General features: G+C 40.8%; 1 protein-coding gene across 1 annotated transcript in view; it reads right to left on the bottom strand.

Moving 5' to 3' along the window:
• Nucleotides 1–5,128: 5,128 nt before the first annotated feature.
• Nucleotides 5,129–15,362, bottom strand: part of LOC100706586 (dachshund homolog 2) — a 113,491-nt gene continuing 103,257 nt past the window's right edge. The window contains exon 12 of the mRNA XM_005459544.4: nucleotides 5,129–6,932. Coding sequence (XP_005459601.1) covers nucleotides 6,895–6,932 — 38 coding nt within the window. The 3' untranslated portion in view covers nucleotides 5,129–6,894. The remainder of the gene's footprint in view (nucleotides 6,933–15,362) is intronic.

Below are 15,362 nucleotides of genomic sequence, written 5' to 3'. Positions count from 1 at the left end.
AGACTTTTTGATTTTATTTTAATTTTCCAACTTTCCTATCTTAGCCGGTAATTCCCAATTTGCTCCTTTTCTTTCAGTTCAGTAGTTCATTTTTAAAAATGAGGAATCCTCACACAGTTTTTGATTTACATCATTTTATTTACATGTTCAGATCTGTGTGTGTGCTTGTATCAAATATCTAGTACATAGTTTCCACACACACTGAGTTACCGTTTTGTTTCTTCTTTCATCTGCTAAACCTCATGTAGAAATTAACCACAATTATACACACACACACACACACACACACACACACACACACAGAGGCAGGTTGGACCCCAGGGTTCAGTTTGGGAGGAAACTCCCTTTCTAATTTTCCTCATAAAGGCCCTAATGAAGACTAATGATGGAGCAAGGTGTGTGTGTGTGTGTGTGTGTGTGTGTGTGTGTGTGTGTGTGTGTGTGTGTGTGTGTGTCTTAACAGCCTGGCTGCTCTGTCTGGGAATGTCTCTGTTCGCTCTCTTTTCCTTCCATCTCTCCATCATTTGAGTCACCCTTTATTTCCCTTTGATGTATTTTCTTCTGCCTTTTACATTTTTCAGGTGGGCTGGAACATATAATTCAGGACTGTTTAACCTGAACATTATTGTTAGTACTGGATGTGACTTATTGTTTTCTGTATAAAGACACATACAGCACTGTGCAAAAGGCCCGAGGCTCCTTTCAGCTTTTTCACTTGGTTTAAGTGATCGTTTTAAGAGGGATGTGTTTTTGTTTGTTAATCCACTTAAAACAGACTTTCAAGCTTTCATTCAAGCTTAAAACGGCACCTAACTCACAGGCTGAACCTGTGCTTATATATAACAGACAACTTAGCAAAGAACCGATTTTATATTGTATCTTTAGGCACAAAATAGATCATTTGTTCCCATTTCTGTAATTGAATCTATGAAAAAGGTCAAAGATAACAGTTTGACAGACATAAAATAGTATTTTTGCACCAACAAGGTGATTCCCAAAGAACTGTTAACTGGAAACTTACAGAAGAGAAAGAGGAAGTAACAGGCCTAAAAGAAAAATATCTACAGCATATACACAGTATCTAAATGTCATGTCTGTAAGACAGAGAGAAAGAAATCCAGCAAAGAGCTGACACATGACCTGAGAGATGCATCTGGACCTTCAGTGGATCCATCTACTGACCACTGAAGCCTCATCAGAAATGCTCTAAGTGGAAGGGAGAAAAGGCTGAGGTCTGATTACACAAGAGCCGGCCAAAAGGTCAGTGATACAAATCTGGTAAAATACAAATTTGGAATTCTGGGTTGAAATCATGAACATGTTCAGAGGAGGTCAGGAGAGAGCTACAACAGTGAGTGTCCACAGTCATCAGTAAAGCACGGTGGAGGCTGTGTCATGGTGTGTGCTGCATTTCAGTCCATGCTGTTGGAGATCTTATCAAAGCTGATGGAAACACGCCGTCTGTCACAGTAACCTGGTTTTCCTGTGTCTGCCATTTTCCTCTATCTGCGCTTGTGGATTAACCCCACCCTTTTGTATTTCAGACTCATCGTTCTTTCGCGCTTCTCCGTCTTTCTGGGTGATGCACATGACCATGAACAAATGCGCCCTTTTATGACCATTTCATTTTTTCTGTAAGACTGGGCTGCGTATGTACAGAATAATTATGCATGTAATTTTTGTTAATGAAACTCTGCTGTAGCTTTTATGCAGCGCGATGAAATTTATTTCAGATATGTTAGAATAGTAGCAAAAGTTAAAAATGCTTGATTGCGTTTAGTGCTCTGTGTACTTACAGTTTAGCCATCATGTGGTTTTTTTTAAATGCACCACACAGTTTGCACTTTAACAGCATTTCTGGAGCTATACTTGCCTGTTTGGAACAAAACAGAAGACTCGAGTCATTAGACTGAGCATCAGTGATGTTTTCAGGTTGATTTCTCCTTCACGAAAATCAATAATTAACCTTTTTATGATGGGCCACTATCTTTTTCTTACCCATAATCCATCGCGCTCTCTCTTCATGGTCTTGTTTTCCATCATCTTTCCACCTCCCTACACTCTACGTCCATCATTTCATCTGCCTTTCTTTTACTGCTTCCTCCCCTCATTCTCTCAATCTTCCTTAATTTTCTCCCACATCAACTCCCAGGTTCTTCAGTCTCTCTTTCCCCCGGCTGTCACCTTTTCATCCTTCCTTGTTGACTCCTTCGCTTTCCATCCATCCTTCTTCATCTCTGGCTGTTTTTCCTCACCGTCCATCGCTCTGTGTTTCTGCCTCCATTAGGAGGAAATGGAAAAAGTGACATCAGCTATTTGGTAAACGGAGAGAGATGGAGGGTGAGAGAAAGAGACAGAAGATGAAACGAAGGACAGAAGGGGGGGAAAAATGGAAAGCAAAGGTCAGAAGAGTGACAGTGGGAATGATTGTAAAAGAGAAAAGGAAAACAGAGAAGGAAAGAAAACACAGGCAGAAATGAGAGGAGAATAAGAGACAAGCACGGGAAGAGAGCGAGAGAGATCCATTAAAGAGAGAGTGAGTGAGAGAGGGGAAAGCTTCACCTCATTAACCCCGTAATGCAGAGTAAATATACAGTCTAAATGGAACATAGACGACGTGTGTGTGTTTACTGTCAGCCCTCTGCGCTTGTGTGTGTGTGTGTATGGCCACAAAATACATTACCAGAATACCAAAGTGCCAATCTGTATTTGTATTATGTGGTTATCTGTGTGTGAGTATGTGAATATCTTCTGAAATACCAGAGTGTTTGTGTGAAAATGCCTTCTTATCCCGGATAGTTATTCTTCTGTCCTCTGGAATCAGATGTCACCCAGGAGCTTTATCCTTGCATGTTTATGGCAAAAACCTTAATCATTATTAATCACACACTCTTTAAGGAGTTTCATCTTACTCGAATTTCTTGTTTTTATATTTAAAGTTCAAACTTCAAATTAATAGAAGAGGTGGAAGGAGTAGTAGGAGGAGGAGGAGTAATGGTCCTCACAGGAAGTGATTTCCTTGTCATTTATCCCTTTGTTGGTCCCAAGTGGACATTCCGGTTTCCAGTTGCCCAAGTACCAATCTATATTTACCACCCTGTAACATGTCAATCAACATCTTCACTGTCATTGGTATTCATGCCAGTCGCTCACTTAAAAGTTAATAAAAGGTTAACTCAAAACCTGCCCACCTCACGTTGCCCGTGGTTATTTTGTCTGTCATCGCTCTTAGTAGCTGAATGTCTTTGACGTTCTATGGTCTCTGGTTGTTCACATCGGATCCTGTGTGGATGCCCAGAACAGTGGGTGTTTTTAGATGGTAAAGAGAAGGCCACAAGGCAAAGAGTCATAGGAGACCACTAACCAACCAACACCTCAGTCGTGTGACCCAAGAAGCAGATCGGATGAAAGACACTCAGACATCTGAAGACCAAAGCCAGCCTGGTGTCATGGCAAAACATGAAATGCTAATAAAACGTAACCTATTTGCTCGTGAGCAAAACTATTCCTGTTAGTCCTGACAATGTGCAGCACATAGTACGGTCTGGAGGCTTTTAAGAGGAACCCATGCTTGGTTTGTGGAAACGCTTGTATTTCCACCACTGACAAACAAACAAATGGCTTACACCTGCATTCTTTTTAACGGTGATGGCTGTGGATGCATAAAGACTTCTTGTCCTGTAGAAGTCTATGGAAAAAATAGCCTACATCTATAAACACAGAATCTCAATAAAAGATTAAGTCCATTTTTAAAATTTTGATTATTTTAAATTTGAGGAGGACTATACAGGGTGTGCTCGCTGGCTGATGACTTGTAATTAACAATTTGTAAGTTACAACTCGTTAATTACAAGTTAATTAACTTGTTAGTGAAACTTCATGTCCTATGTCTGACTTTAGTACCATCTGTGATGATTTTTTCCAAAATCTAACAGAGTAGTTTCTAATGAGTGGAGTGAAACTCTGTCCCATCAGTGACACAAACAAACAGGCAACCTTCAAAGATTTCTCCATCAATTCATCTGAAAAACATCTTTCCTATTTCTACGGAGGTCTATCATCTGGGCTAAAGCTGACCTAAACAGTGAGTGAGTGTAAAAATACTCCTCTGAAAAGGGCATGTGCTTGATTTATAACAAGATAAAATGTTGTGGTGAAAATGAATACAAAAAGCAAAAAGTTGGATCATAATGATCAAATCTGTAATCAAAAATTTGCTAAATTTGATCTGTTGTTGGGCATTTCTGGCTCTCCTCTTTCACTCGCCTCGTCCTCAGACATTTGCTTTTAATTATAAAACAAAGCTTAGAAAGTTTCTCACTTAACTTTGGTGAGTAAAATGGTATTATATCAGTCTGTTACACTGTTCAACTACTGGAACTTCTTGTCTAAGAAAACTAACATTGCAGTCACTAAAAAACTGAGACTGGAGCTTCAAAGAAAACATTGTGTGAGGTGTGTAGCTATCTACATGATTTATCCACACTCTAGGACAGGGTTCATTTTCTCAAGGGCCTACATTAGAAACATGGTGCGGCCCTCCACAACAGTCCACATGGGACTGTTGTGGAGGGCCGCACAAATAACATAAGGAGAGCAAATTAATATTAAGTAGAATTTAGTTGAGTTTACTAGTGTGGCCCAGTTTCTCAGGTGCGCCCTCATGGGGAAATTAATTACTCCTCCGTCCTGGAGTGCATAATAATGACGTACACAGCCATCGTGACCTCACCCACTATTTTCTCCATGGGTGCCTAGGATGAAATTGTAATTGTTTTCATCTGAATTTAACTCCTAGTTATCAGACATGCTTGACGCAACGCCTTGTTCTTCATTCATTACATCCAATTTAAAAATACTCAAGCCACCAGAAATACATTGAGCACAATTGCTTTGCGTAGTTTTTCCCCCCATGTCTGTAAAAAATATAGTGACAGAGCATTAAATTCTGTAAACGCAAGGATAACTCAACACAAGAAATCTGAGTTTAGTAAGTGTGGCGTCACAGTTTGTAGGACTTTATGGTTCAAAACACTGCCGAGTGTTTAGATCGTATTAGCTTATGATGCTGTTCACATAAAGTCAGCAACGTACATGAACTCATGATGTAAAACACCAGGAGACAGCAGTCATTATAATACTGTATATTTGCAGTCAGCTCAAACCCAGAGAACAGTGACAGACTGAGAGATCATCAGGAGAAAAACGTAATAAAACAAAAATCAAGAAAACGCTGAATGTCATTTCTATCTACACTTAATATCCCTTTAAGCCCACCCACCCTGGCCCAGCCCTCCCTCGTTCCTCCCGTACACTTTTCAAATAGTAATTCAACAAATAAACAAAACACGCAGTGGAAAAAACAAAACTTCAACACAGCCTGCACTCTTAGTAGGTCAGAAAATCGGGAAGTGAACGCTTTCTGGTGTTTGATGTTGCAGAAGAGCGTCTTCACCTGCGGTACGTTTGATCACTGAAAAGTTCTCAAATCCAACAGAAAAGGAGTAAAACTGAATGTGAGTTATAGAAAGTTCATAAACCTTTTTTTTTCAGGGCAGTTAAAAATAATAATAACAATAACAACAATAACAACAATAATAATAATAATAAAATAAACTCCCCATCTTTAGTTTGACAAACAACAGAAACTGTACTAACACTTCCTGGTAACAGGAACGGGCATCAAAATGTGAAAAGGTCAAATGTAGAGGAAGAGAATTCGACATACTTTTAGGATAGTATGTGTCTAAAAATCACTCCATTGCAATAAAAAAACAGTTTTTGTTTTTTTGCTTTTTGTTTTGTTTTTTGTTTTTTTTGTTTTTTCCATCTTTTGCATCGTTTCAGAAACTGATTCCATAGGTTTTTTTAAGGGTGATAGAAAATACTTCATACATTGAAAAGCCGCATCCAACATTTTCAGAGTAATGCCTCCTTTACATGGAGAGGGAGAGAGAAGACATCGAAGAGGTAGAGGGGAAAAAAACAAGTATGAAAGAGAGGAATAGGGCAGTGGGAATATACAGAAGGATGGGAGAGGTTTAATAAAAAGGATTAAAAAAATAAGAGGTAGAAATGAAATGAAGAGGTGGTAGGGAGTTCGTAAGAGGGGAAAGAAAACGGAGAGTTCAAGTTAAGGAGTGTATGGAGGTTAAAATAAGCCAAACGACAACACAAAAGTTTTCCCATGCATTCTTTTCAGTCCCTGTACGGAAAATAAAAATGAATGAAACACAGGACAGAAATAGCCTCCCAAGTTGTTTTTCTCTTTTTATCTTCAGTTTTTTTCCTTCCTGATATTTTATACATGCCTCCTTTTTATTCATTTATTTATTTATTTGTGTGTTTTTTGTTTCTCTTGTCCAGCGACACACCCAGAGAGCGGGAGTTGAAAATTTTTAGCTCCTGCAAATCATCAACATCCTTGAATTTTTTCTTTTAACTGATTTTTCTAAATTATGTCCAACCATGTTGATTCTCATCTGTCCGAATTTGAGAGTATGCTGACGTCATCCAGCCCATTCACATCTTGCTGCCTGCTTTTTTTTTTTTTTTTCCAAATCCTTGGGAATGACTTTCAGTTTTCAGTTTCGGAAACAAATGAGGAACAAGTTCTGCTGCAAGGACAGATAAAGAGGAATGAATGGAGTGAAGTTTGTCTAAAAAGAAGAAGAAGGAGAAAGAGAAGGTAGAGAGACAGGCCCCAAAGTACGTCCAGATAGGGAGTTTGTCTCTTAGTAGTCCCATTTTTATGATAGCAACGTCAAAAAAACGGTCGCTTTGCAGCAAAGTCCCGCCTGGGGAGGTCATATCTGTGGTGATCCAGGCTGCCGTGGAAGCGGGCTGGTGGAGTTCTTCTGTGCAGGGCCGGGATTCTGGAGGCGGAGTCTCTCTCTAGAACATCATGGGAGTCTTCAGAAACGGCCGCGATTCTAGGCAAAAACATAAACACGTCATTTTTTTAAAAAAAGAGAAAAAAAAAAAGGGGAGCATACAAGCAACTGGCATGGCACTCAAAGATTCCTGAATCAACACTTATCAGAATTCATGAGTATCCCTGCAATGGACTGGCGACCTGCCCAGGGTGTAACCCACGTGTCGTCCTTTGACTGCTGGGATAGTCTCCAGGCCTGCCACAACCAAAATGGGTGGGAAAATTCTAGAACAGCAAGTACCTTGGTAAAAGTATAAAACTGAGTGGGGAGAAAAAAATCCTTTGGCACAAAGTCAGAAAACTCTAAGCTTTTATCAGATTCGACTGGTGATTCTAGCAGTTCCTATATCCCAGTGATGTTAAATTTAGATACTGCCTTAGAATAACTGAAGAACTTGTTTCTTTGGTAAAACAAACCATTGATAAAGTTATGGAAGTGATTGTAACAAACTAGGCAACTATTTTCTTTTTTAATTATTTTCATTATCTATATGCATCTTGTAACCCAGCCAAGTGGGAAAGTGACAAGCCGATGCTGGTGCTGATCCCAAACCCAGATAAATGGGGAGGGCTGCATCACAAAGGGGATCTGGCATAAAACCTATGTATAAACAAACATGCAGATCATAAAGAAGAAGATCTATGTGTATCTTGTGTTTGTCTCCTTAGTAATGTTTCAGTCCGAGGTCTGCAGACTGCAAAAAGCTCAGGTTATACATTTAGATAGTAGAACAATATTTTTTTTGCCAGACCTTTAAAATGACATTAATGGAATAATTTAATGAGAAAAAAACAGCTTCACACATAACTGGCAAAATATTAACCCCTTAACGTCTACCAGGCCAACCACTTAGGGATAAGGTTGGAGATGGGTTGCTCTTTAAAGTCAAAGTTATTTTCCAAAACTTGTTTTGGAAAATAAGTAGAGTTCTTCTTCTTGACTAGAGTTCTTCTGCTATGAAATTTCCATTTAAGTCTGCCAAATGGGGAAAAAAATCCTTATAAAGGGGTAGATGTGAAACTAAGGTCCCTGTTACACAGGCCTAGAGACCAGTCTGTGACCTCCTGGAAACCGCCAGTCACTGGGGGAAAATGCGTATCCCCTGACACCAACCACCCACCCGCATGAAAGTTTTGATTTTTTTTGTTCACCAGTTGCTGAAGTTTGTGAGGATTCTTGGCTGTCATGGCATCACTTAGAGGTCTCTAGGTCTGTGTGACTTGGACTTAACCCATTTCCTCACTCTAAATGCATTGCTACAGACCAGATGAATGCTTAAAGGTTAGCCAGTTTAGACTTGTAATGATGTTTTTTACCTTCTTAATGCAATACCTTGAGCTAGTTTGTCTGACCATCAAATGTGCCAATGGAGTGATTTTACATACAGCAAATAACCCCGTCCAGCTACTGCAAAACTGCTCAAGGAGCTGAAAATTCTTTATTGAGCAACAGGTAAGCTGTACAATGTGTATATGATGCACTATGATCATGGTTCAAACATGGTTCGAGTAGATGCACCTATACTATTCATTTGAAAATACTTGTTCTTGAGTTAGCGTGTTCACAAACTTGGTGATGCCAGCAGGGTGATGACAACAACAAAGACTGATGGGGTAAAAAATATAATTAACTAAAGGGAGGAGAGGCTAAGAACTGCTGGAAATAAAGCTGTGAATCAACCTCAGTATGTAAATCATCAGCAGGTAAAAATGGGGAACTGGTTTGGCCACATACTTGTTTTTGTTGTTTTTATTTCCAGATTGAGAAATTGGCTAATATTAAGCTTGGGAACAACTGCACTAAACTTAAATAGAAATCCAGAAAGTGGTGACACATTATCCCTGCTTGTTTCCTGCCTCCGCCCTCCACTGTCATATTTAACTCAGTAAACGTTTTCCTCCAAAAATTGTCCATATGAATTAAAATTTCCACTTGTAGCAACTAAAATTGAGCTAAAGTCTCTTTAAGTGCATTAAAAATGCAGAGTTTAAAGTCTAATGAGACATTTGCACAGGAACTTCACCCTTTCTTCATGATCATTAAAGCAGGAAGTATTTTTTCTTCACTTGTTCTCCCTTTATGCCGTTTACGACAGAAATCTCGTCTCTCCAATTTTGCCAGGGTCGACTCTCCCTCCCCTCCCTCCTCTCTTTTTTCTCTCCCTCTCATTTCACCTCCGTCGTTCTCCTTCCGCTCCCCGTAGTGCTGTTGCTGCACCCACCCACACAGGAGCATGTGCGCACACTAAAACCCCGAACACATGCATGCATACAACAGGAACACACACGCGTGCAAACCTTCCTCTCCCTGCGGTGTCATTGTTTTCTGCGAACGTTGCAAAGTGTTTACATTTCTGCATAACAGCAACCATAAACCTGCCCTCCCTCCTCTTTCCACCCTGCACTTCTCTTTCTCTTGCCCTCTACTACCTTACTACTTTTTTTTAAGCTCTTAGTCATCTTCCTACCCTCTCGTTTTGTCCTCTGCTCATGATTCTTTGTTATTTGGATATGAAACAGACCCACGGTCTCTGTGTTGGACTTAAAAAAAAAGGAAACTTTCTTAAATTTTCTCTTTCATCTCGCGCTCGCCCCTCGTTTCCTCCTTCATATTCCCTGCCTTCCCTCCTTTTCATCCCTCTCATCTCCTGCCCTTCCCTATTTTTATCACTCCACAATCCACTCAAACCCCCTCCTCTCCTCCTCTTTCATCCCTCTATTCTACATGCATCCCCTCCTCCTCCTCACCTCCCCTCTGCTCCCTCCTGTCCTCTATCTGTTACTCTCATATTATTTTTATCCCGCCCCATTCTTCTCTCTGTCCTCTCCTGTCCTTTCGTTTTCTCCTTTAGGCAGCAGGTTTGGCCCGGTGCTTAAAAAACTGTCCTGCAACTTAAAGAGTGGAGAGCCGCGCTGATCCCCCCCGACAGTGCTGTCCTCAAAACTCGAACCTGTAACTTCTTCCAGTTAAAATATCGAAAACTTTCACATCAGCTTGCTTTTCTATGGCTGCGCTCATTTTTCCACTGTCCACTGGAACTAATCCGTTTTATTTTTGACCCGTTATTTATTCTTTGTTTGGTGGAAATCTTCAAAATGTCAATTCCAGGTTCCCACCATTCCAGGAAATCTCTATAAATGTCTTGTTTTGTGCAACTAGCGGTCCAAAAGACATAAAACAGACGTAAAGCAGACGAGCTTCACGTTTGAGCAGCTGCACCCAGAGCGTAATTTGAGATTTTGCCTGAATATTGAACTTATGTGTAAAGATTCCGCACAAGGAAGTGCAAAATTATTTGCCCCGCAGGCAAATTCAGACCAAACGAGCCCAGATTCGCCTTGCATTTGTGGCCCACAAGGGCAAAAGCAGGCATTTGTTTTTTTATGTACAGTATTATTGGAGTAAAGGGCTTTTAGAAAGTATAGTGTGATTATAACAGTGTTTGGTAAATTAGATAACGTCCATTCATCCATCCAGTTTCTGCCACTTATCTGGATCTGGGTCCAGAACAAGCCCAGACCACACCCTCCCCAACCACCTTCGCCTGCTCATTTGGGGGAACACACGAGCATCTCTGGGCCAGCCAAGAAACAGGTCTACCCCGGGGCCTCCTCCCGGTAGGACATGCCTGAAACACTGGTAGTCACTATATGAAATTGGTTGCAAAGAAGTATACTGTGTTGCACAACCTCTTTGTGATTGCCTAAAAGTTGTGCGTTATTGGATGCATTTGACAGTGAACAGTCTCTATTCTATTATTCACTTTTCCCAGTTTCGCTACCACTCAGCGAGTGTTTGCAGACTAATCTATCGAAGCAACAATCTGCTTCCAACCAAAGCAATCTTAAGGAGACTTTTGGCAGGGCACTCCCTTGGTGACCGATTTTATGTATGAACACTGTGCCAGGGGTTTGCCAACCAGTCTCTAGGCCTGCGTGACTGAGACCTTAGGTAGCACTTTGTTCACTGTTCATTTATTTAGATTACAGACCACTTAAGAATGTAAATAATGCAAGAATATATACATTCACAATAGCAAATGTAAGTTCAAAGTAATACGTGATGTATTACTGTTTGACTGAACTGTGTGTGTTTAGGAAGAGCACAAGAGGCCCATGGTCAGGAAAATCAGTCCATGCTCCAGGGATATTTGTGGGTCAAATTATACTACATTGTGGACATGGACAGCTGGAGACCCAACGGCCAAGCACTCACTCCTGGTAGACTACTTTGAAGTCCACAACATGGGGCTCAGTTTGCACAGTCACGAAAAAACAGTTAGGACATCCACACAGACCCTCAAGCTCATTGTCTGATGATAAAATTTACATTTAGTTATTATTAATAAAATTAACGCAGCTTAAATCTTTCCCCCATAAAGTATAAAAACGGTATCTGATGACCCTCCCTGTACCCTTAATGACCAGTTTCAACACCTCACTATATTTAAATAAAGACCTACATTTTGTGTCCCTGAGCATAAATCTATAGATGCAGTTTGTGGTTCATCATTCATAAAGACATATGTATGGATTCAATTTAACCTTTAATTAAAACTGACTCTTTTCTTCACAGTCTTGGTACTTTTCCTTTGGTGGAAGGCCAGAAGTTCAAGTGAAGAGTTATGTCCTAAAAAGTGCAATCAACACAGCAAACCGCCAAACTTTTATTGATAATCCGATAATATTCAAACACTTAAAAATATCACAGTATGTTGTTGCAACACTGTGTGTATGTGTTTTGAGTTTTAGACTGTTGGGTGGAAACAAATGAAACCTGAAGCCAACACATCATGCTGGGCAAAAATGCTTTCCAATATTTTCCAGTGTTTCTTCGAGGAAAGAAAAACGGAATAATCAACAAAAATAAATCTGTAATGAAAGTAATTGTTACTTGAAGCCCTTAATGAATTGTCTAGTTCTTAATCATTTAAAAAAAGAAATAGCACCAAATGTGTCCATCGCATTTTTCCCGAAGCCCAAATCAACAAATCACTTGTTTTGTTCACGAAACGCCCAAATATTCAGTTCAGTGTCAAAGAAGACAAAAGAAAACCAGGAAGCTGTGAATTACTGGCTGTTTCTGCTCCAAACATTCATTTTCAGACTAATAATAACTCGCTCTTTAGCACTCGGTTTTCCTTTTTCTTCTCTGATGTTTTATTACTGATTTCTTTTCTTCAAATTATCTGTCTGCTGAAACAAAATAAATAACAAAACATGAAGTAGCTGAGTCTCTGTGAGTCTGAGTCTGGCCTTTTTGTAACCACTTCGGCACATTTCCCTCTCACCTCTATCTGTCACTATAAAATACACCTCCACCCCACGTGCACACGTGTGTGTGTGTGTTTGCTGTCGTAGTTAAAAATGACGCTGACCTGCCTTGTTAAAAGTCTATCAGCAGGGTGGAGAAAATGTCACCAGGTCTCGGAACAAGGTCACATTTTTCAACTCCGTCCCAAGGAACCTGCTCAGTCTTCCTCCTCCTCCTCCTCCTGCTGCCCTCCTTTCCCACCTCTTCCTCTACTGCACCCCACTTTTCCTCTCCGGTTTGTTCATCTTTTTTAATCCTCACTGTTTCCTTTCTTCTCTAACCCTTCCTCTGCTCCCCCTTCACGTGTCCGGGACTCCTTATAAAAATGATGCCTAAAACATTATCCATATATGCACGGACACCCTCTCATCCTGCTCTTTCCACCTAACATCTGGTATCCTTTGATTTTTCCCTCTTCTTTTTCCATATATTTACTCTTATCCCTGTCTCAACCTTTTCTCCCTGCTTCATTTTACTGCTTTTAACTCATCATCCTCTTCCTTTCTTCCACTTACCTTTCCCTATCCTTCCTTTTCATTCATTCTGACATCATTTTCCTCTTCTCTTTCTCCATCTCCTTTGAACTTTTCTCCTTTTTCTCCGTCCTCCATTTTATTTGTCGCCTCTCTCGCTTGTTTCCACGCCACACCCTCCTTCTTTTCCAGCCCATATTTGCCTTTTCCCTCTCAAATCCTTCCCTTCGCATCTCTCTTTTCCCCAAATCTCCCTTTCTTCCTTCTCTCCCATTTCTCTTCCTACTTTTGCCCATGTTTCTATTTTATATTCCTTCAGTTTTCCCCCTTTCCCCATCTCAATCATTTAACCTCCTCCTTCAGAGCCTCCCGCCCCCCAACCTCTAAATCTTCTCCACTTTCTTCGCCCTCTCCTGCTTTCTAACTTCCTTTTCTCTGTTCTTAATTTCCCTCAAATCTTTTTTTTTTACATGGCCAATTAGCCTGGTCAGCTTTTAACAACCAAATGAAACCGATCTCACTTCCTTTCTTTTTAACCCTCTCTCGCTTTCCCTCCCTTGCTTATCGTTTTTCCCTCCCTTCGTTCTCTCTCTTTTTGATTGTAATGCGATGTCTTTCTTTGTATTCAGCACTTTTCTTCCTCACTCGTTAATTAAGAGTGTGGAAGGTGAGAGAGGCAGGGGAGAGGTGTGTGTGTGTGTGTGTGTGTGTGTGTGTGTGTGTGTTTGTGTGTGTGTGTGTGTGTAAGTAAACCACCATAGGTGCAAAATGCTTTTATGGCAGGAGGGATGAGTGTGTATTTGTCTATGTGTGTGTGTGCAAAGGGGTCCTACTGGGCCAATCAACATTAATGAAATCAGGTGGGTCTGTGTGTGTGTGAGTGTGTGTAGGTGTGTGTGTTTGTGTGTGTGTGTTTGTCGGAGTGCTTGGCTTGCAGAAGAGAGGGGATCTAAAAGGGGTCTAAAGAGGAGTGAGAGCTAATTAGAGTTCCCTGTCTCACAAGAGTGTGGATCAAACACACACAGAAATGCACAACTACAGGTACAGAGCACACACACACACACGGTGTGCGCCTGTAGATATTCATTTATACACACGCAGAGTTTCAAGTGAAGGTTTTCAATGTCAGGGAGGACTGAGCACAGCTGGTGGAAAGAGGACAACACATGCATACTAACACAGACGCACACACCGGCGCTGTACTTGTGAGGACCCTCATTGGCATAATGCACTTCCAAACCAATAACTCGGACTTGGACCTTTCCTCCACTTCAGCTCAACTTTTCAACCCCCTCCACCTGAAAACAGTCAGACTCCAGCGCCGCTTCCTTCAGGTTATGTTCATCTGCAGCCTGAGGTTAAAGTGGGCCGGACCCATCCGCAGAAGTGCACCTTTGATTAATAAGTAAATAAGTCTGATTGGCAGTTTCATGAATAATAAAGTAAAGCAAGTTCATGTGCTACAGCCTGCCGTTCTTTCCACCCGAGGCCACGGAGATGCTCAACAAATCAGAAACTAATGTCACCCCACAGTCCCACCCCATAACCAACACACGTCCTTTTAACAGTCGGCACTCGTTTTATCCATTTTCATCTATGTGTATCAAAGACATCGTCGATTTACTATCGCCAAGTAGCCATGCTCTTATTTTGAAAGAGCCTAGACTAAACCACCTAGCTCCAGGCCTTCCTGTTTTGTGTTTTTCCTGAAGGTGAGCTGACCAGGTCGCCGTTATGGTCCCTCACCCTGGACCACAGCTGAAGATAGTGGTGGTCCTTATTCTGCTCTGCAGCATTAGTAAGCAACACTCAGGAGCACCATCAGTCCAAGAAGGTGGAGTTTGTGGAGGTGGTGATACTTTGTATTCTTTTTTACATTTTGGATGCGCTCGCTTGTCTCACCGCCACCACCTCGGCGTAAAAGGCTGTTACACATCAAGCGCGTTGTGAAAAAAACAACAACATGAAATTCTGAATTTTTCAGATCTGAAGTTTTCCAAGAGTGTTGAGCTTTTGTTAAAAATTCATCCTCAAGAAATGCACACAAACAAAAAACAAAATCAAGCGTTAATGAGATGGTCCTGATGTTTCTAAACAAGAAAAGGAAGAAACTGAGATTCTGGGTTCATCCAGTTCTCAGGAGAAGACAGCAGCAGGAAGAATGTGTTGGCTTCATCCAGCAGTTGATGCTTTCGTACATATTTCAGGATGTCAGTGGAGCACTTTGAGTTCAGAGTTGGGACCACATTTCAGGAGGCAGAGAAATCATTTCAGAGGTTTTTTTTAGTACTGTTGCACGTTTCGAGCTACGAGCACACTTGTTGCCAAATGCAGTGGTCTAATTGGACATATCTGTTTATTCTGACCTTGATCTGAAAAAAGTAAATACCGCACATTTGTCTAGCGACATCACGTGGTTCGTGTGAACAGGTGAGTCTAAAACATTTTTAACTTGCTTAATTGTTATGCGTCTGATGTGGAAAGGCCTTAATTCAGTGGGAAAAAATCTAATCTACTCAACAAACATCACCAAACAAATGCGTGTCCATCTGTTCTGCTAGACAGCGGCGCTGTAGTCGATTTGCAGAGAGTTTACAACATTACTGGATGTAAACTTTACTTTTAAAGATGGAGAGAGCAG

Source organism: Oreochromis niloticus, linkage group LG3 (genome assembly GCF_001858045.2).
Source record: "Oreochromis niloticus isolate F11D_XX linkage group LG3, O_niloticus_UMD_NMBU, whole genome shotgun sequence".
Taxonomy (NCBI): Eukaryota; Metazoa; Chordata; class Actinopteri; order Cichliformes; family Cichlidae; genus Oreochromis; species Oreochromis niloticus.
The sequence above is the reverse complement of the archived record's forward strand: the minus strand, read 5'-3'. Positions and strand labels throughout refer to the sequence as shown.